Source organism: Cryptomeria japonica, chromosome 3 (genome assembly GCF_030272615.1).
Source record: "Cryptomeria japonica chromosome 3, Sugi_1.0, whole genome shotgun sequence".
Taxonomy (NCBI): domain Eukaryota; kingdom Viridiplantae; phylum Streptophyta; class Pinopsida; order Cupressales; family Cupressaceae; genus Cryptomeria; species Cryptomeria japonica.
In genome coordinates this window covers 159,968,835-159,993,823 of record NC_081407.1, presented here as the reverse complement: position 1 = coordinate 159,993,823, position 24,989 = coordinate 159,968,835, and the positions used below count along the sequence as shown (strand labels likewise).

The window sequence follows — 24,989 nt, the reverse complement described above, 5'->3', positions numbered from 1 at the left end:
AGTGTTTCTTGTTAAGAAAAATGACGACAACATTGCAATGTTGGCATGATTTAAAAGAAAATATGTTACAAATATTTGGAAGAGTGCCTTGAAGTTGTGGTTTATCATATTTTCATCGAGTTGCTTAAATGTGTTCTATGCTTAAATTTTTAAGCAGTTGGAATGTTCTCATACAAATTTTTAATTATGAAAAAAGATAATGCTTTCTCCATTTTAATGAAGCAGCTACTTTATTAATTAGAATCTATTTTTTGAATAATAGAAAGATTAATTGGAAGTGCTTCAAGATCTATTTTTAAAAAAACAAGGGGATATAGAATTTTTTAACCAACATAATCATTGTTAGAGCTAAGATAATAGGTAATGCAAAAGATCTCATACCGATCAACTTATCATGTATTTATGGGATATAGTGTCTTTGATTCAAGCAGTGGGGCATTAGCTCACCATCCAATGTTAGTGATCAGGAAACACCTTTCTCAGTTACAACAACCATCCTTATCAAATGTCACCCCCTTTTCATGAATTCCAATCATTTCAAACCATGTCTTTAACATCCAGAGCCAAGGGAGCAAATAAGTTGCAGTATGCCCAAGAGCAATCTTATATTTCAGATTAAATGGTTTCCTTAACTTTCTCAATTGAAGGAAGATAGTTTCAAAATTAATTCAAGCAGAGAAAAAACTACACAACCCTGCCAACATCTACTAAAGTATCCAACACATGAGGCATTTAAGATAACTGCCCCCTATCCACTATATTCTAGCCTTGCCTATGATTGGAAGCCCATTTGGGAAAACAATTAGCAACTCCATTCCACTCCCTAGGAATATAGAAAAAAGTAACAGATTCCAAAGAATTGCACAGTCAAAGAATCCACCTAATCACCATAGCTAAATGCCAATTAACCTCATCAAACCAATGCTCATTCAACAAAGTCACCATCATTTGAGAATCTAACCCACAAATAATCTGATTCCAATCGAGAACACAACTACGCTCCACTGCATGCAACAACAAACTTCAATCTACACTTCTTAGAAATGAGAAAATTAATGACCATCTTGAAACAACCTCAAAAATATGGCTTGGCGTGTTGAATGATTTTTGAAACAAGGTTTTCAACCAACTCTTGATAAATGAGGTTAGCTTAGGAATAAGAATAAAAAAGAATATCTATTTTAACATTCATAAGTTGAATATTAATTATAAATGATCATGTATACTCGTGAAACTTGATGTGCTTGGTTTAATAATTGTGCACTCAATTACTTGGGATATATGAATGCCACTCTAGCTCTCACAATGAATGACTAAAGCTCATCAAAGAAGAATACCAAATATAGTTAGAATCTATTATAGATAGATATTATTTGTCGTCGTATTAACTAGGTCCCAATAGTAAGCATCTATGGAGCATAGAGCAATAAAATAGAACTTATTTCTTGAACAATGAAAGAAAACACAAGATGAAATATGAAGCCATATATGACCTTGTGATCATCAAAATTGCATGCAAATTCTAAGTTTTTATGCCTTACCAAATCAATCTCTATCCATATAATATTGAACCTCATTCCGCTGTGTGCATTGAATATAATAAATATCCATAATATATTTTTAGACTCTCATATGGTTCTTGTGTCAAGTTATAAACCATGCCAATAACATGGGAAATATTAGTACAAGTGTGAGCTAATGACGTCAACAATAATTTGACATAATAAAGTGACATCAACTAATGGAATACATTACTTGGCCTCAAGATTGGCTATAGAAAAAATGAGTAGATGAAGGATTACAATTTTTTAGCTAAGAGAATGCAAGAGATCAAGAGAAAACTAGCATTGTCTAAAAATAATCCCAAAATAGGACAAAGTGACCTCAATGTTAAGAAAGAAATGCAAAAGGCCCAAGTTAATCATGAAACATATGTCCTATAAAGAAAATTTCACCACAAAATAATGGATGGATAACTCTTGCCAATGATGAGATTATTAAAAAAATAAAGGTGATTTGAAGTGCATAATATTTGTATGAAACATAAACATTCAACACCCTTTGTCTAATACCTAGCCTAAACATAAACAATGGTAATAGAAAGAGTCAAGCAAATGGAGTTAATTTTATTGAAAGATACTTGAATATCTCAATGTAATCAATGCCAAGTACTTGAGAGACTTTCTACCGAGTCGTGCTTTAAACTTATTAACAAATTGTTGTGCATTTATGTTTTTAGTTTTAATTTGGATGTTGTACTTCAGCAAATCTTCGAATACAAAATACTTGATATTTGTGGATGATATTATTGATTCTCTTTTTCTTTCATTCAAAATAAAATTGTATTATACAAGATAAGATATTTTCTAATCTTCATCTTTTATACAACTTTATATTCAACATTAAGAAAAATAAATCTAATTCACAAATTTTCTTTGTATTAATTATTGTGAAATAAATCACAAATTTTCTTTATAATATTGATGATTTTGTACATTAAATTAAAATTAATTTGTGCAAATCTAATGAAGTTAAACTTCATATATCTTTTGTCTAAGTTCCAGTTACAAGTCAATAGGATAAGTCAATAATATCCTATTGGATATTTATATAATTCCATCGTTATCAGTTTTTGTGACTGTAATTCAATCTACATGTTCAAGCTTGGCTTTTCCATGTGCTTTCAATTACCATATTGATGCCATGTGTAGTGCATGGTCAACATATTGAGTTTTGAACTTTCAGTATACAAGAGAAAACTAAAAGTTAACATAAGATTATCATGAATCTTCAAACGAATGATATTAGTGGGCTTGTAATTTGACTCTCTATATGGACATTTTTTCATTTTACATCATATATGAAAGTTTAAAAAAATCATTGGATTACATTTATTGACATGCTATTTTTTAATAAAATTTTATATATGGCATTTCACATTATTAATAAATCATAAAAAAATAATAAATTTTAGTAATATATATTATATTGTATTATAATTTATAATATTGATAGATATTATTTTATAATATTTATTATAAAAACATAAATCTATTTAGAATATGTTGAAATGATAGAATATAATTGTTCCTAATTTTATAGTATAGTAATATGAATTTTTCAGAATAGTATAGATTTTCTTAAATGAATTTAGAAATTTAATCAATTTATTTTTTGAAATATTTTTAATAAGATTGTCTTAAATATCAATTTATAAACTTACATATTCTCGTTTGTAGTGTCCTAGATCTAATACCAACCAAATATTAGGAGCCTCATTTATAATGGGATGTTCAATGCACTAGACTATATATGACCATCGCACTAAACTAAAATATTTCAAAGTATTTTTAGTCAGCCAGTTTGTTTTTTCTAGCAAATAAAGCATGTTGTGCATGCAATTATTCAATTAGCTTGTTCGGTGATAGTTGTAGTATCTTAGTTTAGATTTCTAATTTACATATCAGAGCATAGTAGAAGATCCAGGGATTGTTGAAGTTTTGAATAAAATTGCTGTAAGTTTTTCCACCACCGAAGTGTTCAAAAATTGTGAGAGGTGAAGGTTCGTGAAAGTCAAATTGTTGTAAGTTTTTCCACCACCGAAGTGTGCAAAATTTGTGAGAGGTGAAGGTTCGTGAAAGGGCATCTTGTTGAAGCCACCATAAGGATGTTGATGATTATTTTGTGTTAAGAGTGTAGTAGAGGATTGAAGCAAAGAAGATTGAAGGCATGTAGACCTCTTCCATATCTATAAAAACCTGTCAAAGAAAAATTTGATAATGCAGTCGCTGTATTTGCAACAACCGTTAGAGAGGAGAGAAAATACCACAAACAAAAGAGGGTTTATAGAAGATTTTAGTTGTCATCAGTTTGAAAAGGAGACTGTTGTCATGAATTTTTTCAATTGCCAGTTGACGAAATAAAGGTTACGACCTTAAAGTTTGCCTAGTCAAAGTTATGGTGAAGTTTATGTCAGCTGCCCTAGTAAAAAAATTTGATCAGGTTTGAAAATAATCCTCACAGTTAAGTTAATTTTAGGAAGCGGGCATCTGAGAAGGAATAAGTATCCGAGGGATAACACTTTCATTTTCTCAAGGTTTGTGGCATCTCTCCTGGATAACCAAGTAGCTAAAGAGGAGGTTTTTTCAATTACAAGACCATTATTTAGCCAAGGTGTCCTGGGAGGCTTGGAAACTGTCCTCAATCGAGCGCTTCTTGATTCTGGTATACCACACCCTGGAGATATGGTTCTCTTCTCTGTCCCCGGGGAAGTAATTAATTACTACCCATTTCTTCTGGATCTCAAAGGTCCCGCTTTAAGGCATCACAAGGCATTTGCAGCTATGGCAATTAGGTTCCTAAATTGGAGGCTCTTGTCGGATGAACTTGACAATAAAGATAGGGAGGAGGAATTTGTGGATTTTGCAATATTGAATGGATTTCTTCTGCCAAAAATTGAGTAGCAGGAGCGGGTGAATGCTGCAAACAAAAGGGATGGTCATCGAAGGGTCCATCGTCATGGGAGGTGGGCTATGCCAGGAAGAAGAAGGGGTCGACCACGTGGTAGCGGACATACTCAGGCTACAGCTCCAACTTAGGGCTGGTCAAATCCATGACACAGATAGGAATTTAGATATGTAGATATGTAGAATGGCCTTTAGCAATAGACTATAGAGACTATCAGAAGTCTCTTTTTCATATTTTTATGAAAATCTCGCTTGTCTATCTAGACCTTATTAGAGGTGGAATTTAGTTTCCTAAGGGGACTCTGTTTTTTTCTTTTAGCATGGATTAATACAGAATACTTGCTATGTATCTAGACAAATTTTAATATAATTATCTGGCTTTGCAGTTTATCGATCAAAAACCAAAACAAAAAAATTTAGAAGATTGAATATTGTTGTAGTTAGAAGGCAATTTACATGCATGTCTGAAGTCAACCAAACAAGTGAAGGAAATTTGTGAGATCTTGGCAAATTGTGCAGTTACAATCAAGTGAAGTATTAGGTGGGCAAGATTGGTAAAAAGGTGAAGAAAGAAAATGTAAGTTTAATATGTGAAAAATATTGTTTGAAAGATGAATTGATGAAATTGAAAAAGTGTAATTCAGAATTGATAGAAATTGTAAAGCAATTGAGAAGAGATGTCTATGAAAGTTTTCATGAAAATGATAATCTTGAAAAGGAATTGTAGAAAATCAAGAAGATGAATGAAGACCTGGAAAATAAGTAAAAATAGTTAGAAAAAGAAAATGAGATTTTGAAATCAAAACCAATAGTGTGTGATGCCACATGTGATACAAGTTATTTGTGTCCTTCAGTTGATATGGATGGTGTACCTAAAGTTTGTTTAGGTGAAGATGGTCAATTTGAAGGTAACGATATGTGTAAATATTCAGGTGTGATTTGTAATGACAAAGGTTGTTTTGAAAATAATGTTGGTTGGAAGATGATGCAAAAAATGGGTTACAAAGGAAGAGGACTAGAAAAGCATGAGCAAGGAATAAGAGAGCCCATTAAGCTAGTTAAGACCAAAGAATGAAGGTCTCAGATATTGTAAGAAAGAGAGATTTGATATTGCTAGTGTTATAAGCTCGTGCAAATCACTTGAAAGAATTCAATGTTCGCATTGTCATAGAGAAGGAAATAGAGCAGAGAATTGTTGGGATCTTCACCCTTGTTCAATTTGTGGGTTGAAGAATAATTGTGAAAAGTCATGTTGGAATAGAGAGATGAATGAACAATCTAAGAAAGGTTGTATGTAGATTGATTATGGTTGGATCGGTTGATCTTGTTGGCAAAAGTTAATGAATATGTTTAGAAGGTTGTATAAGCCTTAGAAATGTTCGCATGTGAACATAAGAAGTGATTGGACACATTTTGTATGTTCAAGTCAAGTAGCTGATGACTGCTTGCTATGATTGGCACATTGAAGTATCATGAGTCTTCTCCATGATAGCTAAAGGAAGGGAAGGCTTTGTGATCTCTCATGGATGAGAAAAATAAGCTGCACAATGAGTTGCATGGGTTTCGACTTTGTCACATTGAATTATCTTGTATTAACAAGGTCACATCAAGTTGCAAAGATTTAATTAGTCAAAGTTTCAAGATTAGATTGTGACTCTCAGCATCAAGGGGGAGTAGGTAGACAATTGATGTTGCAATCATGCAGCTCTAGTGAGGAGTTCATTTCACTGCCTCATTCACTGTCAAGATTGGAGTCAAAGATTTTTTCATTCTTTATTAGATATAATTTGGACTAATTTTTTGTTAATATTTTTAGTCAGCTAGATCTTAGTTTAGATTTTTGATGTATAAAATAGTTCGAACAATGCATGTAATAAGCTGTTGTTTGTAGCAGTAAGTTGTCATTCTTTATTTAGAGACTTTTCTTTTTCAAGCAGGTAGTAATCTATATATTCAAAAGCGTTGTATTATTTTTCCTTAGCTACAATAAAGAATTTGGGTGTGTGCAGTCTTTGAAAACAAGGCACTCGGTTTTTTTAATCTAAATTATGATATCTTTATTTCTGTAATTTCTATTTGTTTGTTTTCTTTGTTTTAGAATTTACAATTGTACCATCTACCTATCATTCTATCCACCATTATTATAGGTTCCTAAGAATCTTAATGTCCCTCCACTACATGTTCTTTAACTTCAAAGAAGAGCAGGTGGGTTTCTCATCCACTTTTAAAACCAAATTAGTTGGAAAATGGTCCAACGCTGAGAGGGGAAGAATCTTTTATTCTATGTGCATTGTACTACCTAACTAGTATAGAGAGATTAGAAATCTTCAAGTCTCTCAGAAATATTTTTGAACCCAATTCTTCTATTCGTTTAAGTGAAGGTATTGTTCATTGTAGGGAAATCAATCACTCCCATTTCCTCCAAAAAAATCCCCAAAATCTTGGATTGATCAGTTAGTTTTTTAAGATCTTCACTCTCCTTGCCAAGATCCAGAATGGGATTAAAGTCTCAACCAAGAACAAAGGATTGGCCATTTGCATCCTTGATTTTATTTGTTATTAATTTCCAAGTAGCTAGCTTATCTTTTGTTTTGGTAGGGAAATATGTGTTGAACAAGAAAAATGCATATTAAGATTAATACTAAATACCTAACACATCATCCAATTCGATTGAGATTCCACGAGCTTGATTGATAGATAAATATCTTTGCAAAGGATTCCCAGCCCATGTGTCAATTCAAATGCCTCATGAAACAACCTAGATTAGGTCTTACAGTACTTGACAAATTTTTTGGCCTTTGAATTATCTATTTTTTTTCTTGAAACATGACTATATCTACTAAAATATTTTCTAAGTGATGCTTAATATAGTGTTGTTTGTTAGGGGAATTTAAGCCCCTAACATTTATTGTTATCCAAGGGAGGCTCCTCCCTAAGATTTAGTTATAAATTTTCTTATACTAATGGATATCTTTTCAACTGCTTCTTCAATTTTTTTTCAGACTTCCTTTACCTTTTTTCAGTTTTTGCAATAACAAGAGATTTCAATGTGGACTGACTTATGTATCTTTGATCTATGATTCTTAGATCATCATAATCTAATTCACCCCATCCATTTGCGTCATCCTCTTTCTCTTCCACTTTAATCTCATTCTTATCACAATGATCACTTTCAGTTGTGACTCCCTTTCTTTTATTCTCTATTATAGATTGAGATTGCTTAGGGTGATTGTCTTCCTTACTTTTCCTTTCGGTTCTAATTGCAATCTGATTTTTCCTTGGGAGGATATCAACATTAATAGTATCTTTTCTTGTCTTAGTGCTTATTTGTTCCAAACAGTTAGCTTTGGATTTATGGGAGCTGACTTCTTCACTTGTGTCATTTGTCTTTGCTAACAGTTGTTTCTCCACCACTGAAAGGCCAAAATTAGGGTTTTGCATTTTTTCTTTCTAGACTTTGATAGTCTTAGATTTCTTATTGCATCCATCCTCATGATAATTTCTCCTCTTGTACTTTAGGCATAAAAAATTTTCCTTCTCAACTTCAATTGATTGAAATTAGTGATCACTATCAACACAAAGGACAATTTCTTTTGGAATTTGTCTCACTATAGCTATTTGAAGTCAAGAAAAAAATTAAGAATCTCCTTCAACAATCTCAATATCGATTTCCATTAGGGTGCCCAATGAACACCCAATCTTCTCCAAACAATCCTCCTACCAGTATTCCAATGGAAAATTATAAAGACTTATCCAAATTGGTTTGTCATAACTCATAAGGGGCTAACTTGATCAGATTAAAATTGGGATGCCATTTTTGCATATACAATGGATATGGACCCCTTTCCCTAAGCCGCCTTGTAGCACACTCTCTCTCTCTTCTATTGAAACAAAAAAAGTGACGAAGAAATCTTCAGGGAGAAATTTGATAATTAGCATTGTCCTCCGATTGTCAAAGATCCAAGCCTTAATATTTTTCCTATCAGATCTTGGGCCAATGAAATGAAAAATTATTGCTAATTCCTCCATCAACCCCACATCATCAAGGCTTCATTGGAGATAATAGTTGTAGCGGTATTATGAATATGTAATTGACATTCCTTCAAAGTATAGGTTATACTACCGTTCTATGCTTTTTTACATATTCTCTTAATCCCTTGCCATCTTTTTTAGTATTAATATCCATAATTTAATATCTAAAATATACTAATACACATTTAATATTTACATATTTAATCTTTAATATTTACAAATATTTAATCTATAATATTAAATCTAAATAAATATTATATGTACAATTTAAATTTATTTATTCTTTGCTTAATTTAAAATTGAACTTACATTATATTAATTTATTAGATATCTATAACATTATAAGTGATATTACATATATAAAAGATATTTATTTAAAAAGACTAATATTCTTATCCTTAATTTCTTTGTCAATATATATTTGAAGATACTTGAATTGTCAAAGTATTTGAATTAGATGCAGTTGGTGCATCAATGCTATTTCTCCTCTACTCAAGGGGAATGATCATAGTTCTTTTGTTGAGTATCTTCCTTTATTTAAGATTAGGGACCCAATATTTTTTGAATGTGACCTCATGGGCATGCAAAATGAAGTGGCAAACCTTCCTTGACTAAGTGGTGCTTATTCTCCTATCTATAGAAAAACATTGTTTCTCTTGAACATGTAAGGGATGAAAAAAAAAAAAACTCTACATATATCTAATGGGAAAACATCTACCAATAATTCATTAGTTAGAAATGAGAAAATTAATGGCCATTTTGAAGCAACCCAAAAATATGGCTTGGGGTGTTGAATAGTATTTAAAACAAGGATTTCAACCAAATCTCCATAAATGAGGTTTGCTTGGGAACAAGAGTAGACAAGCACATATATTTTAACAATTACGAGTTAAATATCAATGCTAAATAATCATATACGCTCATTTTTCTCTTGTGCCTAAATATAGAAACTATCCTTCTTTTAAGTGCAAGAGATCTTAAAGTCACTTATGAAATAAAATCAAGTTCTTTGATGGTAGAAATAGTGTTTTTTAACCTTTCTCTCTATTCTAATGTGGAAACTTCTCTAGACGTAGGTTCCAATAGATTTTGAATCTATATGACCATTGATATTACAATGGTTGCAACCTCTTGTAGGTATTGAATGTGGCATTCACTTTTTTTTTAATTAGTTTCTCCATGGGTGTTTAAAGAGGAAGGTGGACTATCCCCTTCAAGGTACTGGGCATGTAAGCATGCCACATTGATGTATTAAGGTTTGGAGAGTTTCCTCCAAAGATGGCTATGAAGGTTTTCAATGAATTTCATCAACACATTCTCATATTACACATCCTTGTTCATTTGAAAGTATAAATAAAATAATAACCTATGTATAAACCACAAGATTTAAACAAATGACACTCTATGTACATGGACAAATGTTTTAAGGGAAATATCCACCACTAAAGATATTACAAGTCTATATTAATATTTAGAATAAGAGTATATAATCAAAAGACTTCTGCCTTCTACAATGGCAACAAATTTATGCGTCAACATTTGAGGATTTTCAATTAATATATTAATATACATAATTTAATATCTAATATATACTAATGCGCATTTGATATTTACATACTTAATCTTTAATATTTACAAATATTTAATCTATAATATTAAATCTAAATAAATATTATAAGTACAACTTGAGTTGGCCTAGTGGTGGAGAACTTGTGCTCTTGAAAGAGAGGTCACAAGTTCAAATCTTACAAGGGGGTAGGGTATGTACACCTTATAGGCTTCAACCCATTACCTATCAAATTAAAAATAAAAAATAAAAATAAATATTATATGTACAATTTAAATTTATTTATTCTTTCCTTAATTTAATATTGAACTTACATTATATTAATTTACTAGATATGTATAACATTATAAGTGATATTACATATGTAAAAGATATTTATTTAAGAACATTAATATTCTTATCCTTAATTAAATTTATTTCGATAAATAAATTTCAGCTTTTTGAATTAAGTCAATAACAGGTGGATTTCATAGGGGCTTCACATTCCCAACACGTTGCTATTATTACAAACTAGCGGTTAATTACATGGATAGGCGTTCTATAATGGACAAAGAATCGCACCCCTTCACATAAGAAACCCCTTCGACATAAAAAAAAATTGAACTTGCTGGATATAAATAGAGAACATCGGGCGTAAAAAGACATCACAATTTAGATTCTTCTCTGTCATAAATCCTTAAAAAGTGCAGATTTTGACTAACGTATAACTTGAGCTGTAACTGCAATGGGATCTCTCTTTCCTGGTCTTCCAGATGAACTTGGGTGGGAATGCCTGGTGAGACTGGAATTGAATTCTCATGACAAACTCAGGTGTGTCTGCAAAAGCTGGAACGCCGCATTGAAAAGCCCCCACTTTTATCAAGAAAGAAAAAGATTGAATATTTCTGAGCAACGGGTTTGTATGCTCCAGGAAATAGACGGCATTTGCAACAGAGTAGCGGTTTACGACCTGGAGAAGAACTCGTGTAAAATTCTACCGCCCATTCCCACAGAATATAACAGCATCTTTCACTGCCATTTCGTGAAACAAAAGCTGGTTTTGATCCCGGTTTTGCTTGCGGACTCCACAAAAAATTGTGTGTGGTTATACGATTTTGCTTGTTCGAAATGGCGGCAGGGTGCCAAAATGCCAAGATGGCAGAATGCATTTGCCTCGGCAGCGGATGAAGACGGGGGACTAATTTATGTTGGTGGAGGGCATGACAGGATTTTTTACTTTGGTAACCCAGTCCGTAGCGCTTCAGTTTACAATGTGGAGGAGGACAAGTGGGATGTTCTCCCCGACATGAACACCTACATGGAGCCCTACTCTATAGGTCTTTTTGCTGAGGGCAAGTTTTATGTAATGGGATATTCCGACAGCATTGAGGTTTTCGATTCATACACAAGAAGCTGGAAAACTATGGAGAATAGATTCAAAAGTTGGCGTTATGTAAGTGCATTTGAGCGCTTTTACTGCTTGTCTGGTAGGGGATTGATTGAATACGACTATAGCCAAGATAAGCTACAGTTTCTAGGGTCTTTTCCAACGGAGGATTGGGCCCGATTTATTAACTTTGGTGTAGTAGTTGGCAATAAAATCTTTGTGTGCAGGGAAATGGTTCAAGGTCAAGAGTTCTGTATGTTGGAACCTCCAAGTGAGAAAGGAGAAACATTCAAGTTGATTGGCATTGAGACACCATTGGGCCTCCAGGGTTCTGCTATACATGCTGCTACCTTACATCTTTGACTGTTTTTCAGTTTTGAGTGATATGTGACCAAATCACACCTGGATTTGTGCAGAATCCTCAATAGACACTCATTAACTACAGTAACTCTCAAGTATATAAAAAAACTATATAAGCTGAGAACATATTGGTGGATAGGTTATACATTTTTGAAGTCAGTGAAGTTTACTTTTTATGTTTGAAGTTTATTCCATATTATTATTATTAATTTTTATGCTAGATGCCATTAACAGTTAACAAAATGTAGAGATCCATATGGTCTTCAAAGGTGTAGTCTCTAATCACGGGCAATTTGACAATAGCATTGCAATGTGGCATGATCTGAAAGGAAATATGTATTCCTGTAAGGACAAATAAAGTTGCAAATTTTTGAAGTAGGTTAGTGTGCAGTGTCTTGATGTTTTCAAAAATGATATTGCATAGCTTATTCATATCTTGAAGGGTCTGTTTAAATGTGTTTTCTGCTTAAATTTAAGTAGCTGAAATATTCACATACAAATTTTTAATTATGAAAAATAAGATAATAATTTTCCTATTTTAATGTAGTAGTTACTGTATTTAAGGGGACTCATGAAGCCAACAGGGTTAAGTAAAATCTTTTCCCCAATACTTATTAGAGCTGTAGGATTAAAAATTGTTCCATCAGTTTGGAAAAATTTTCTGACACTTTTCAATCATTTGAAATTTTAGATTCGTATAAAAAAGAATTGAAAAAAAAATTACTTAATTTATTCATTTTTATCTTTGTACTTACAATTCATTCCACCATATTTCTTAAAATTGAAAACTTAAACTTTTAATTAAACCATATTGTTAAGTTGATAACTTCAACATAAAAATATTTTTTAATACAATAAATTTTTTTTTTTTTTTTGCAAAGATAACCTTAAAAACAATTTTTTATATAAAAATGTGATTTGAAAGATGGCATGCTTCCAGTTTTAATATCAAACCTTATAATGCATAATCAATCATTTGGAAGTGCCAACCTTGATAAATTGTTAATTATGCATAATAAGATTGTTTTAGAACAAGGGGAAGGATGAACTAGCCTTAAATGAATTACCTGCGCTAGTAAATTGCATAGAACATATGAAATTTACAGATGCAAAATAGTTTTTTCACAATGCAAATTTAGAATATAGATGATAAACGCTTAAATTCCACCAACATTTCTATAGAGCATGGGATTTCAGAATTTCATTGACCAAAGATGATTTGATTCATCAAAATATATTACTCAGTCAATAACAAAGATGCCAGAAGAGGGGACTCTTGAGTGGTACAACAGTTTCAAGAGAAGATAGATTTGAAGGAAATGTCCTTAACATCCTTATTCAAATGTCCAGAGCTAGGAGACCAAATAAGTTTTCGTCAATGGCTTCCTTAACTTTCTGAAATGAAGGAAGATAGTTTCAACCTGCTGAACCATTGAAGCAAAAACAGTAAGTCAAACAAGTCTGTCAAAGTTTTTTTAATGTAGAATTTGATTTATTTTCACTATAACAACCTCAGATTTTGTTTACTTTAGATGACACAAGCTAGCAGCTATATTAACCCACACTCCCCACCTCTTTCCTCCATCAATGCTTTGCAAACGGCAATCTCTTAAATAGGTGTAGAAATTCCACTCCACCATATCTCAAATTTTACTTAATAAGAGGAATTGACTTACTATATGACTCTTCTAATCAAATGAACAAAAGGTATAAGAATCAACTACATAAGAATTGAAGAGATAAGAGTTTTATACATAAGAACTCAAATTTTGAAAGAAAAGTTGGGATACAACCACTGCTTGCAACAAGTTATTGGTTTCATAATTGTTGCAATGGTTGTGTAATCACCCTTGTCACAATTGGAAATTTCACATAGATGACCACAATTAATTTTTTGCCCCACATTCTTATATCAAAAGTTGTGATTCACTTTGTCATGGATCGAACACATTTTCAAATCTTTTTATAAATCACACCTTTCAAATATGGAGAATTTTGGTTCTCGGAAGCTATGAAGACACACAAATGAGTGATGACTCCATATTGAATGACATGCATACCACCCAACCCAACATCACTCTAGCCAAAAACCTAAATTTATTTGTCAATATGTATTTGAAGATGCTTGAATTGTCAAAGTACTTGAACTAGATGCAGTTGGTGCATCAATGCTATTTCTCCTCTACTCGAGGGGAATGATCATAGTTCTTCTGTTGAGCATCTTCCTTTATTTAAGATTAGGGACCCAACATTTTTTGAATGTGACATCATGGGCATGCAAAATGAAGTGGCAAACCTTCCTTGACTAAGTGGTACTTATTTTCCTATCTATAGAAAAACATTGTTTCTCTTGAACATTGTGAGATTTTGTCAAGATCAAGGGCACAATGAAAAGTAGAAAAGAGAGACAAAAGAATGACAAGAACAAACTGTATTCTCATCAATATGCAAATGATCAACTAGATTAACCAATACAATGAATATGGACCTGCTTATATAGGCAAGGCCATATGGATATACGAGCACACAATCATGACATGTGGCTCAATGAGAAATAAGGGTAGGTAAGAAATACTAGGGGCAGGTAGGAAAAATAATATAATATTCCATAAGAGGTGGATGACCCACTGAATGTGGAGTGTAAAAGAAAAATAAGACCACAAAAGGTGGAATTTCTCCTACAAGGTATATCCCTATGTGCACACTTCCCTAAGTGTCTCAAATCCAAACTACGAAGAGATGCATTATCCTAAGTTAACTTAAGTAAGGATTAATAATATCCATAATGAATATTTATTTACACCAACACCCCCACTTAAGTTCAACTTAGGGGAATGAAGACTCAAGTCAACAATGCAAGATGGGTCTCGGCTACAAGACCATGATAGGTACCCATGTACAATATGCAAATGCAAGAAAAACTATGCAATGCAATCTCTCACAAATGGAGAAAGGGAGAAAACCTAGTGTGAAAATAATCCCCCCCAAAAGAGAGATGAATGTACAAAAGACTCTCAAAGAAGAAGGAGAAAACCTCAAAGAGGAAAAATTCTCGCACATAAGAGAGGAAGGAGAAGTCAGCTGACCCCCCCTAATGAGACATCCCGCACCCCCAAGAGAGCTCGCAACTGCTGGAACTTACTCTTGGTGCAAGGTTTGGTGAATATTTCTGCAACCTGCTTCGTTGTAGGACAATACTACAAATCAATGACCTACTCCTAAATCAACTCTCGGAAATAGTGCATATGGATCTCGATGTGTTTGGTCCGTTGGTGTTGGATCGGGTTCTTTGAGATTGCAATAGCACTCTAATTGTCGCAATGTAGAACTATCGGCCATGGAGTGGTGAACCCAAACTTTGTGAGAATCTGCTAAAGCCAAATGGTCTCAGTCCCTACATTACCTGCTCCTCAATACTTAGCCTCAGTTGAAGAGAGAGCAATAGCATGTTGGTTCTTGCTCTGCCAACAAATGGGGCCTAAACCAAGGTGAAAACTGTAACCTGAAGTAAACTTACGATCATCAAGATCGCCAACCCAATCGGAGTCTGTGTAACCAACCAAGCAAAGTCCTATGCCTGCTGCATAGTGAATCCCATAGTGATGTGTACCCTGGATGTAATGAAGGATGCGTTTGGCAGCTTTCCAATGAAGCTCATGTGGTTCCTACATGAAGCAGGAAACCATGCCAACTGCAAATGAAATATCGGGACGTGTATGAGTCAAGTAGATGAGACTACCCACAAGCAGACGATACAATGTGGCATCAACTCATGGAGTAGAACACTGACCCTCAAGCTTGACTCCTAAAAGAAAGGGAGTCAGGGCAAGCTTACAATTAGGCATATGAAAGCATGCAAGTAGATCAAGAGTATACTTGGGTAGCGATAGTGTAATCCCAGAAGGTGAATGTGAAATACATTTCTCAAAAAAGTAGTGCAAAAGACCCAATTCAGTCATAGCAAATTTGTCATGCAAAGAAAATTTGACCCTACTAATGATGGATGTGATGCTCCCTGTAATGATCAAATCATCAACATAGAGAACAAGTATCAAGTGAGAGTCATCCTATCGCAAACTGTAGACATTCGGATCAAAATGACACCTGGTGAACCCTACGGAGAGAAGAAAGGAATCCATCTTGGCATACCAATCCTTGAGGGCCTGCTTAAGGCCATAGAGAGATTTCCTTAGTCTGCAAACCAAGGAAGTATCTTGGATGAAACCTTGTGGCTGCTCCATATAAATCTCCTCATCAAAATCCCTATGAAGAAAAACACTCTTCACATCCATCTGATGTACAACCCAACCATGAGCTACAACAATAGAAAGTGTCAAGCAAGTGGAGTTCATCTTGCCTACGGGTGCAAAGGTCTCAGTATAGTCAACACCTGGAACCTAAGAGAAACCTTTCGTAGCAAGATGAGCCTTATACTTATCCACACTACCATCTGCTGCAAATTTGGTTTGATAGATCCACTTACATCAAACCATCTTTCTCCCCTTAGGGAGATGGACTAAATCCCATGTGTTGTTCCTCATCAAGGAACTATACTCTTCCTCCATAGCTTGGTCCCACTCAGGAACCCCTGATGCTTCCTGAAATGTCTATGGATCAGAAGCTGTAGTAATGAATGCATGTGGAAGATCCTGATGCGGTGATCAAGTCCTCTGTGTATCTGTAGGATCCCCAACAAGAGATCCCGCTGACTCAAGTGTTTGGCGAGCCCAACGAGGTCTAGGTGGAGGTGGAGAATGAGGCTCCGCAACTGCAAGTGGACCCTGCAGAGGTGTAACCCTGCAAGTCAGAGTTGAAGGAGTCTCACCATATGAATCACTAGCATCACTATCCACAATGGAGGAAGGTGGAGGAGGTAGAGAGGCTAAGCTAGGAGAGCTTTCCTCAAAATGAACACTCCTCTCAATGAACACCTCCTGTGTCTAAGGATCCATCAGTCTATATGCCTTAACACCCTCAGGATATCCAACAAATATGCAAGGCTGATTCTGAGGTTCCAATGCCTTGCGTTTTTGTAGAGGTATGCGAGCCCATGCGGGACACCCAAAGACTCTGAAATATTTCACAATCGGTTTCCTACCATCCCAAGCCTCAAAAGGAGTAATACCTTGCAAAGATGTGTGAGGAATGCGATTTTGGATGTGTGTGGCACAATTGATAGCCTCTTCCCAAAAGGCAAGATCAAGAGAATGTGCATGTATCATATAGCTAGCCATTTCTTTGAAAGTTCTATTCTTTCATTTTGCAACTCTGTTCTGCTATGGAGTGTATGCAACATAATGCTGAAGATCAATCCCCTCAAATGTACAAAAATCCTCAAATCTTTTGTTCACATATTCCCTTCCATTATTTGTACAAAGAATCTTGACCACTTTCCTAGATTGCTTCTCCACACGAGTCTTGAAGTCCTAAAATCTATCAAATACTTCACTCTTATGAATGAGAAAGTAGACCCAAGTGAAGCAGGAGTAGTCATCAATGAAGGTGAGGACATAGCAGGCCTTACTAAATGAAGGTGTTGGAAATGGACCTGCTACATCGCTGTGAACAAGTTGAAGAACTTCCAAAGCTCTCCAAGCTTTCCCCTTATCAAACTTCTCCTCGGGATGGTTGCCCATGGAACAACCTAAATATACACCCTCTGGAAAACTGATTCGAGGTAGAACTATGACCATGTCTTTAGTGTTGAGCTACTAAAGATAGCGGTAGTTGAGGTGACCAAACCGCTCATGCCATAGCTTACTTTCTGAATTTGAATGAGTAAGCAAGGCCCTAGAAGGAGAACTTGGCCCAAAGTGGGAGAATGAATAAAGCCTTGAGTTGTCATTGACTTGTCCTACTGCTACCAAGGCATCATCATCAAGTTCCTTTACCACAACTGAATCAGGTGTAAACTCAACCTTTTTCCCATTCTCATAGTGAGTGATTTGGTAGATAGAGAAAAGCATGGTAGACAAGTTAGGAACATAAAGAACATTCTCAAATGTTCCATCATCCATATCAATTGAACCTTTCCCTTCAACCTCTACTTGTGTATCATCACCTATGTAAATGTGAGGTACCTTAGATGGCTCCAATGAAGAAAATTGCTCCTTTGTAGAACCCATGTGATAGGAGGCACCCGAGTCAAGTATCCACTGCTGTGAAGAACCTGTTGTTTCCACAAATGCTTTCCCTTTTCCCTTAGACTGTGAGGAAGAGGAAGGAGATGAATCCTTCTTTGTGTAGGCAGATGGAAAGTTGATATTGTTTTTCTTAAGAAGATTTGTCAACTTATCAACTTGCTTGGTGTGGCATCGATGCTCATCATGACCATACTTCTTGCAACATGCACGAGTTGGTTTATCCTTCTTAGGTGGAATCCCCTTCTTGGAAGAGTATGAAAAATCACCTTGTGATGGAGAGGATAATTGTCCTTTTTCCTGCTGTGGCTTTGACTTAGATTGCTTCTTCTTCTTGTTGGAATCTTTGCCTTGACCTCCTTGATTCTCTTGATTAGCCACCAAAGCCTTGGATTTTGAAGACTTGAGAAGCCCCATGTTCAACAACTTAGATTGTTCCAATATTAACATTTCAATGAAAGCATCAAATGAAGGCATAATGTAGGAACTCCCCACTGTCAAACGATGAGTTTGGAAGCTAGACACAAATGCTGCATATTCTAGTGCAAGCTTGTCCAACAAGTTGAATATCAATTGAGCATCCATTTTTGTCAATTCCACAATCCTTAAGCTTTTCTCTTAGCTCATTTTCTTTGGTGACATAATCTTGGATTGTATCAAAAGTCTTGGGATCCAAGTTGGTGAGCTCATTGTCAATCTTGTAACCTTTGTTTTTATCAATTTGACCATACAATTTCTGAAACATATCCCAAGCCTCTTTGATTGTAGTACGCTTCTCAATGTGAAAAATGAGGTCATCTGATACATACGCAAAATTTCAAGAGCCATGCAATTCTTAGTGAGCCATTCTAACTGAGCATTAGGATCAACCTTAGGATCAGTTGGTACTGCTATTGTTCCATCTATGTAATGTGTGAGACCTTTTTTCATTAATTTGCTCCATACTTTAATTTTCCATGAGGCATAATTATATGGAGTTAAAGGTGGAAATTTATAAGGACTCATTGCAACAAAAATGAAAGAGCACAAGGAAAGAGAGGCACAATCACACAAGACACCCCCCCCCCCCAAAAAAAAAAAAAAAAATTTACTCAATCAAAGAACCCCCCCAAAAGTGATAATTTGGCACTTTATACTTAGTGTGTGTACAATGGGCCACTTGCAAAAAATGGCAAAGTGGACTTTTGATTTCAATTTTACAACTGCTTCAATAAGGCCAAAAGAGACACAAACTAATAATGCAACAGATCTAAACTAAGATTCAAGCAAATTACAAGTACTGATTAGGCCAAATAAGACCAATATCTAAAAGTATAGTTTCCACTCAAAATCTCTGGAAACTAATCATCGACTATAAAAGTAGACAAAAAAAATCCACTTTAAAAAACAATGGCACATCAAAAAGGAGGCCATGTGAGCTCAAATGAAGCCTTTGAAGTTGTAGAAATGAGGATTGGACAGGTACTGCTGAGAGAATCCAAAAATTCTGAAAACTCTGTGTACGAAAATAAAAAAATAACCACACCATTGTGAAGAGCATCAAAAATTAGCCCAAATAAAAGAAAATTGCACCCAAAAAGGAGCAAAATTGAGCAAGTTATGAGCCTCCAAAGTTCAAAAATCCAAATTGCTCAAAGGAAAGGGGTCTAAAAGATTTTCAAAAAATGTTGACTGGGCACTGACTGGGTGCTAACTGTGCAAAAAAATGGCAAGTGATTGGACTTGCCAGTGACATGGCAAGTGAAGGTGGGTGACGTGGCAGGCAGACAGGCTCTGTCGACGGTCGCCAGAAAAATGTTCGGCAGCTGGAAAGAGATTGCCGGAGGTCTGGCAATGGCTGCCGGAGCAAAGAGCCGGGTTGCTGTCGATGGTGGTTGGGCCGTTGGGGTTCGATTGCCGGTCGCTGCTGCCGAAGTGGAGAGCTGGGTTGCTGCCATTGGGGGCCGGCATGGGCGGTGGTGGTGGGGCCAGAGGGGCCGATGTGGAGGTCACGGTGGCCGGCGCGGCCAGAGCGGTGGCTGCCAATGGCTAGGGGCACTGTTGCACAGGAGATCTACCACCGGGGAGCTGTGGGGTGGTGGTTGCCGGGGTCGGTGGTGGAGGGCTGACTACGGGAGATAGGAGGCACGGGCGGGGCTGACTTGACGACTCTATATGATGGCGGTCTTCATAGCACTTGCATGCTATAGAAAGTACAGTGGGACAAGGGGTTGGGGGGGTCTACGGATCCCCAAAAAATGGTTTTTTTTTATTATATTTTTTTTTGGAAAATAAAAGAAACCCTTTCTCTAAATATTTTTTCTTTCTTCAAATTTTTTTTTTAAAAACTGAAAAAAGAATAAATTTTTTAGAAAATAAATATTTTCTTTTTGAGATCCAAAAATTCCGTACCGTACCACCCGAATTCAGCAAAAAATTCCTCCAACACCCAAAATTAGATTTTCGCCAAAATAGGTCGAGTTTATACTTGATTTTTATGAAAATGGCCTCCTGGACGCAATGGTGAGGTAAAAAACGCTCTAAGATGCCTCCAAAAAGCGCAGTTCCTCAAATCCAAAAATAGAAGCCTTCCAAGATGTCTCCAAAAACCAATCAATGAAGCCCCAATGGCTCTGATACCATGTGAGATTTTGCCAAGATCAAGGGCACAATGAAAATTATAAAAGAGAGACAAAAGATGACAAGAACAAACTGTATTCTCATCAATATGCAAATGATCAACTGGATTAACCAATACAATGAATATGGACCTGCTTATGTAGGCAAGACCATATGGATATATGAGCATACAATCATGACATGTGGCTCAATGAGAAACAAGGGTAGGTAAGAAATACTAGGGGTAGGTAGGAGAAATAATATAATATTCCACAAGAGGTGGATAACCCACCGAATGTGGAGTGTAACAGCAAAATAAAACCATAAAAGGTGGAATTTCTTCTACAAGCTATATCCCTATGTGCACACTTCCCTAAGTGTCTCAAATCCAAACTAAGAAAAGATGCATTATCCTAAGTTAACTTAAGTAAAGTGTAATAATATCCATAATGAATATTTATTTACACCAACAAACATGTAAGGGTTGCAAAAAAAAAACTCTACATATATCTAATGGGACAACATCTACCAATACTTCATTAGTTAGAAATGAGAAAATTAATGGCCATTTTGAAGCAACCCAAAAATATGGCTTGGGGTGTTGAATAGTTTTTAAAACAAGAATTTCAACCAAATATCCACAAATGAGGTTAGCTTGGGAACAAGAGTAGACAAGTACATACATTTTACCAATTATGAGTTAAATATTAATGCTAAATAATCATATACGCTTGTTTTTCTCTTGTGCCTAAATATAGAAACTATCCTTCTTTTAAGTGCAAGAAATCTTAAAGGCACTTATGAAATAAAATCAAGTTTTTTGATGCTAGAAATAGTGTTTTTTAACCTTTCTCTCTATTCTAATGTGGACACTTCTCTAGATGTAGGTTCCAATAGATTTTGAATCTATATGACCATTGATATTACAATGGTTGCAACCTCTTGTAGGTATTGAATGTGGCATTCACTTTTTTTTTTACTTAGTTTCTCCATGGGTGTTTAAAGAGGAAGGTAGACTATCCCCTTCAAGGTAGTGGGCATGTAAGCATGCCACATTAATGTATTAAGGTTTGGAGAGCTCCCTCCAAAGATGGCTATGAAGGTTTTCAATGAATTTCAACAACACATTCTCATATTACACATCCTTGTCCATTTGAAAGTATAAATAAAATAATAACCTATGTATAAACCACAAGATTTAAACAAATGACACTCTATGTAAATGGACAAAGAATCTCACCCCTTCACATAAGAAACCCCTTCGACCTAAAAAAAAAAAATTGAACTTGCTGGATATAAATAGAGAACATCGGGCGTAAAAAGACATCACAATTTAGATTCTTCTCTGCCATAAATCCTTAAAAAGTGCAGATTTTGACTAACGTACAACTTGAGCTGTAATTGCAATGGGATCTCTCTTTCCTTGTCTTCCAGATGAACTTGGGTGGGAATGCCTGGTGCGAGTGGAATTGAATTCTCATGACAAACTCAGGTGTGTCTGCAAAAGCTGGAACGCCGCATTGAAAAGCCCCCACTTTTATCAAGAAAGAAAAAGATTGAATATTTCTGAGCAACGGGTTTGTATGCTCCAGGAAATAGACGGCATTTGCAACAGAGTAGCGGTTTACGACTTGGAGAAGAACTCGTGTAGAATTCTACCGCCCATTCCCACAGAATATAACAGCATCTTTCACTGCCATTTCGTGAAACAAAAGCTGGTTTTGATCCCGGTTTTGCTTGCGGACTCTACAAAAAATTGTGTGTGGTTATACGATTTTGCTTGTTCGAAATGGCGGCAGTGTGCCAAAATGCCAAGATGGCAGAATGCATTTGCCTCGGCAGCGGATGAAGACGGGGGACTAATTTATGTTGGTGGAGGGCATGACAGGATTTTTTACTTTGGTAACCCAGTCCGTAGCGCTTCAGTTTACAATGTGGAGGACAAGTGGGATGTTCTCCCCGACATGAACACCTACATGGAGCCCTACTCTATAGGTCTTTTTGCTGAGGGCAAGTTTTATGTAATGGGATATTCCGACAGCATTGAGGTTTTCAATTCATACACAAGAAGCTGGAAAACTATGGAGAATAGATTCAACAGTTGGCGTTATGTAAGTGCATTTGGGCACTTTTACTGCTTGTCTGGTAGGGGATTGATTGAATATGACTATAGCCAAGATAAGCTACAGTTTCTAGGGTCTCTTCCTACGGAGGATTGGGCCCGATTTATTAACTTCGGTGTAGTAGTTGGCAATAAAATCTTTGTGTGCAGGGAAATGGTTCAAGGTCAAGAGTTCTGTATGTTGGAACCTCCAAGTGAGAAAGGAGAAACATTCAAGTTGATTGGCATTGAGACACCATTGGGCCTCCAGGGTTCTGCTATACATGCTGCTACCTTACATCTTTGACTGTTTTTCAGTTTTGAGTGATATATGACCAAAGTACACCTGGATTTGGGCAGAATCCTCAATAGACACTCTTAAGTATTTAAAAAAACTAGGGGAAAGGCCCCAGTAGTTGAGCATGTTGCAATTGTTGTGAGGGTTGTTGATACCTTTTGTTCCAAAAATTGAACAAATAAAACCTATTGTTTGAAACAAAAAATATCAATTTTTGTTAGGAAATGTACCAACAGTTGTTAGGAAATGTACCAATAGTTGTTAAGAAATGTACTAATATTGTAAAAAGTAACCAATCAGGTGATGCCACATCGGCTGCACAACTATTGGGGTCTTTTTTGCACGCCTATTGGTCTCACTTTTTTTGGGGGCTGTTTTGGACACCTTGGCAAAAAGCATGCTGATGTGGCATCATATTTGATGATGTGGCCCTGAAACCTTAGTTATAAGCAGGGGACTTGCCAAGTAAGCTGCTGTAAAAAAATCGGAGTGATTCGAAATTTCCAAGTAGGATTTTGAGAAGCGTGAAGTTAGGGTGCACGACTACTGGGTCCTTTCCCCTATATATGCTGAGAATTTATTGGTGGATAGGTTATACATTTTTGAAGTCAGTGAAGTTTACTTTTTATGTTTGAAGTTTATTCCATATTATTATTATTATTTTTTATGCTAGATGCCATTAACAGTTAACAAAATGTAGAGATCAATTTTGTTTTCAGAGGTGTAGTCTCTAATCACGGGCAATTTGACAATAGAATTGCAATTGGCATGATCTGAAAGGAAATATGTATTCCTGTAAGCACAAATAAAGTTGCAAATATTTGAAGTAGGGTAGTGTGCAGTGTCTTGATGTTTCAAAAATGATATTGCATAGCTTATTCATATCTTGAAGGCTCTGTTTAAATGTGTTTTCTGCTTAAATTTAAGTAGCTGAAATATTCACATACAAATTTAAGTAGCCTCTGTTCCATTTTTTTTACTGGCTTGGTATGTTATTAACTTGCATATAATTCTTCAGCTTGTTCAACAAATATTTTTAATAAGTTATCAATCATGACATTCTAACTAACAGCGTCTAATGAGTTCATTTGGTTTGTTCTAGTCTTTAGATTCATCAGTTTCGTATATCTTTACTGGTTCTAAACTAGGCAAGGTGAAGATCGGTAGTTGAACACTATTATGTGGTTTTGCTGAGTATGCTGCCATGTGGGATACCACATAGGCAGCCTTGACCTAGTGGGATTTGACCGAGTCCCCGAAACGGCGGAATCCTTCGTGAGTGGTCATGTGGGGAAGCGACCGCCACCCTTTCCCTCATATATGAATGAGGTGATTTTTTAATTTTTTAAAAACAAAAAGCAAAAAACAATTTATGAAATCTTGAATTTTTTTTGTAGGAAGTTGATTTTTTTCAAGGAAGGAGGCAATTTTTTCGAAGGAGGTGATTTTTTATCAAGGAGGTGATTATTTCCAAAGGAGATGATTTTTTTCTTAAGGATAAGGGATGATTCAATGAAAGGTCATACAAAATGTATTTTAAACCCTTTTTGAGAGCTCGGAGTGAGGAACGTTGACATATAATTTTTATAGAATTTCAATTAGACTTAGTATATGAAAATTACAAAATACTATAAGTAGATATATTAACATTCGAGAAGACTTTGATTCGGAAAAACAAAAAAAATAGTAAATCATATAAAAAAAATCTAAAAATTATACATAACACTAGAGGAGAGAATCATCTTCAAGAATATATAATTTTTGGGGGGATTGCTATAGTTTCGATAGGGAAAATTTGGTGGGAGACGAAAACTATTGATTCGGAAAAGTTTGACTTTGAATTGTTATAACGGTGAAAACATAGATCGAAATCAGATTTTTTTCTTCTGCACTGGTTATAGACGCCATCTAACACATATTTCAAAATCAGAGGAAAACAAGACTATTTACATATAGTTTTGTGGTGGGAGGTGAAACCCCTAATTTGCAGTATTTTTCAAGAATTAAAAAATTGACTTTAATAATTAAAAAAACATTTCAATTCTTGTTCCAATTTTGTTT

The 24,989-nt window shown here is 35.2% G+C and overlaps 2 protein-coding genes across 2 annotated transcripts; both read left to right on the top strand.

Moving 5' to 3' along the window:
- Positions 1-10,789: 10,789 nt before the first annotated feature.
- On the top strand, positions 10,790-11,794 carry LOC131030998 (F-box/kelch-repeat protein At1g15670-like). The gene has a single exon (XM_057961996.2). The coding sequence runs from the start codon at positions 10,790-10,792 to the stop codon at positions 11,792-11,794; it is 1,005 nt and encodes a 334-aa protein (XP_057817979.2).
- Positions 11,795-21,935: 10,141 nt separating this feature from the next.
- LOC131030999 (F-box/kelch-repeat protein At1g15670-like) lies at positions 21,936-22,937 on the top strand. The gene has a single exon (XM_057961997.2). The coding sequence runs from the start codon at positions 21,936-21,938 to the stop codon at positions 22,935-22,937; it is 1,002 nt and encodes a 333-aa protein (XP_057817980.2).
- The last annotated feature ends 2,052 nt before the right edge of the window (positions 22,938-24,989 follow it).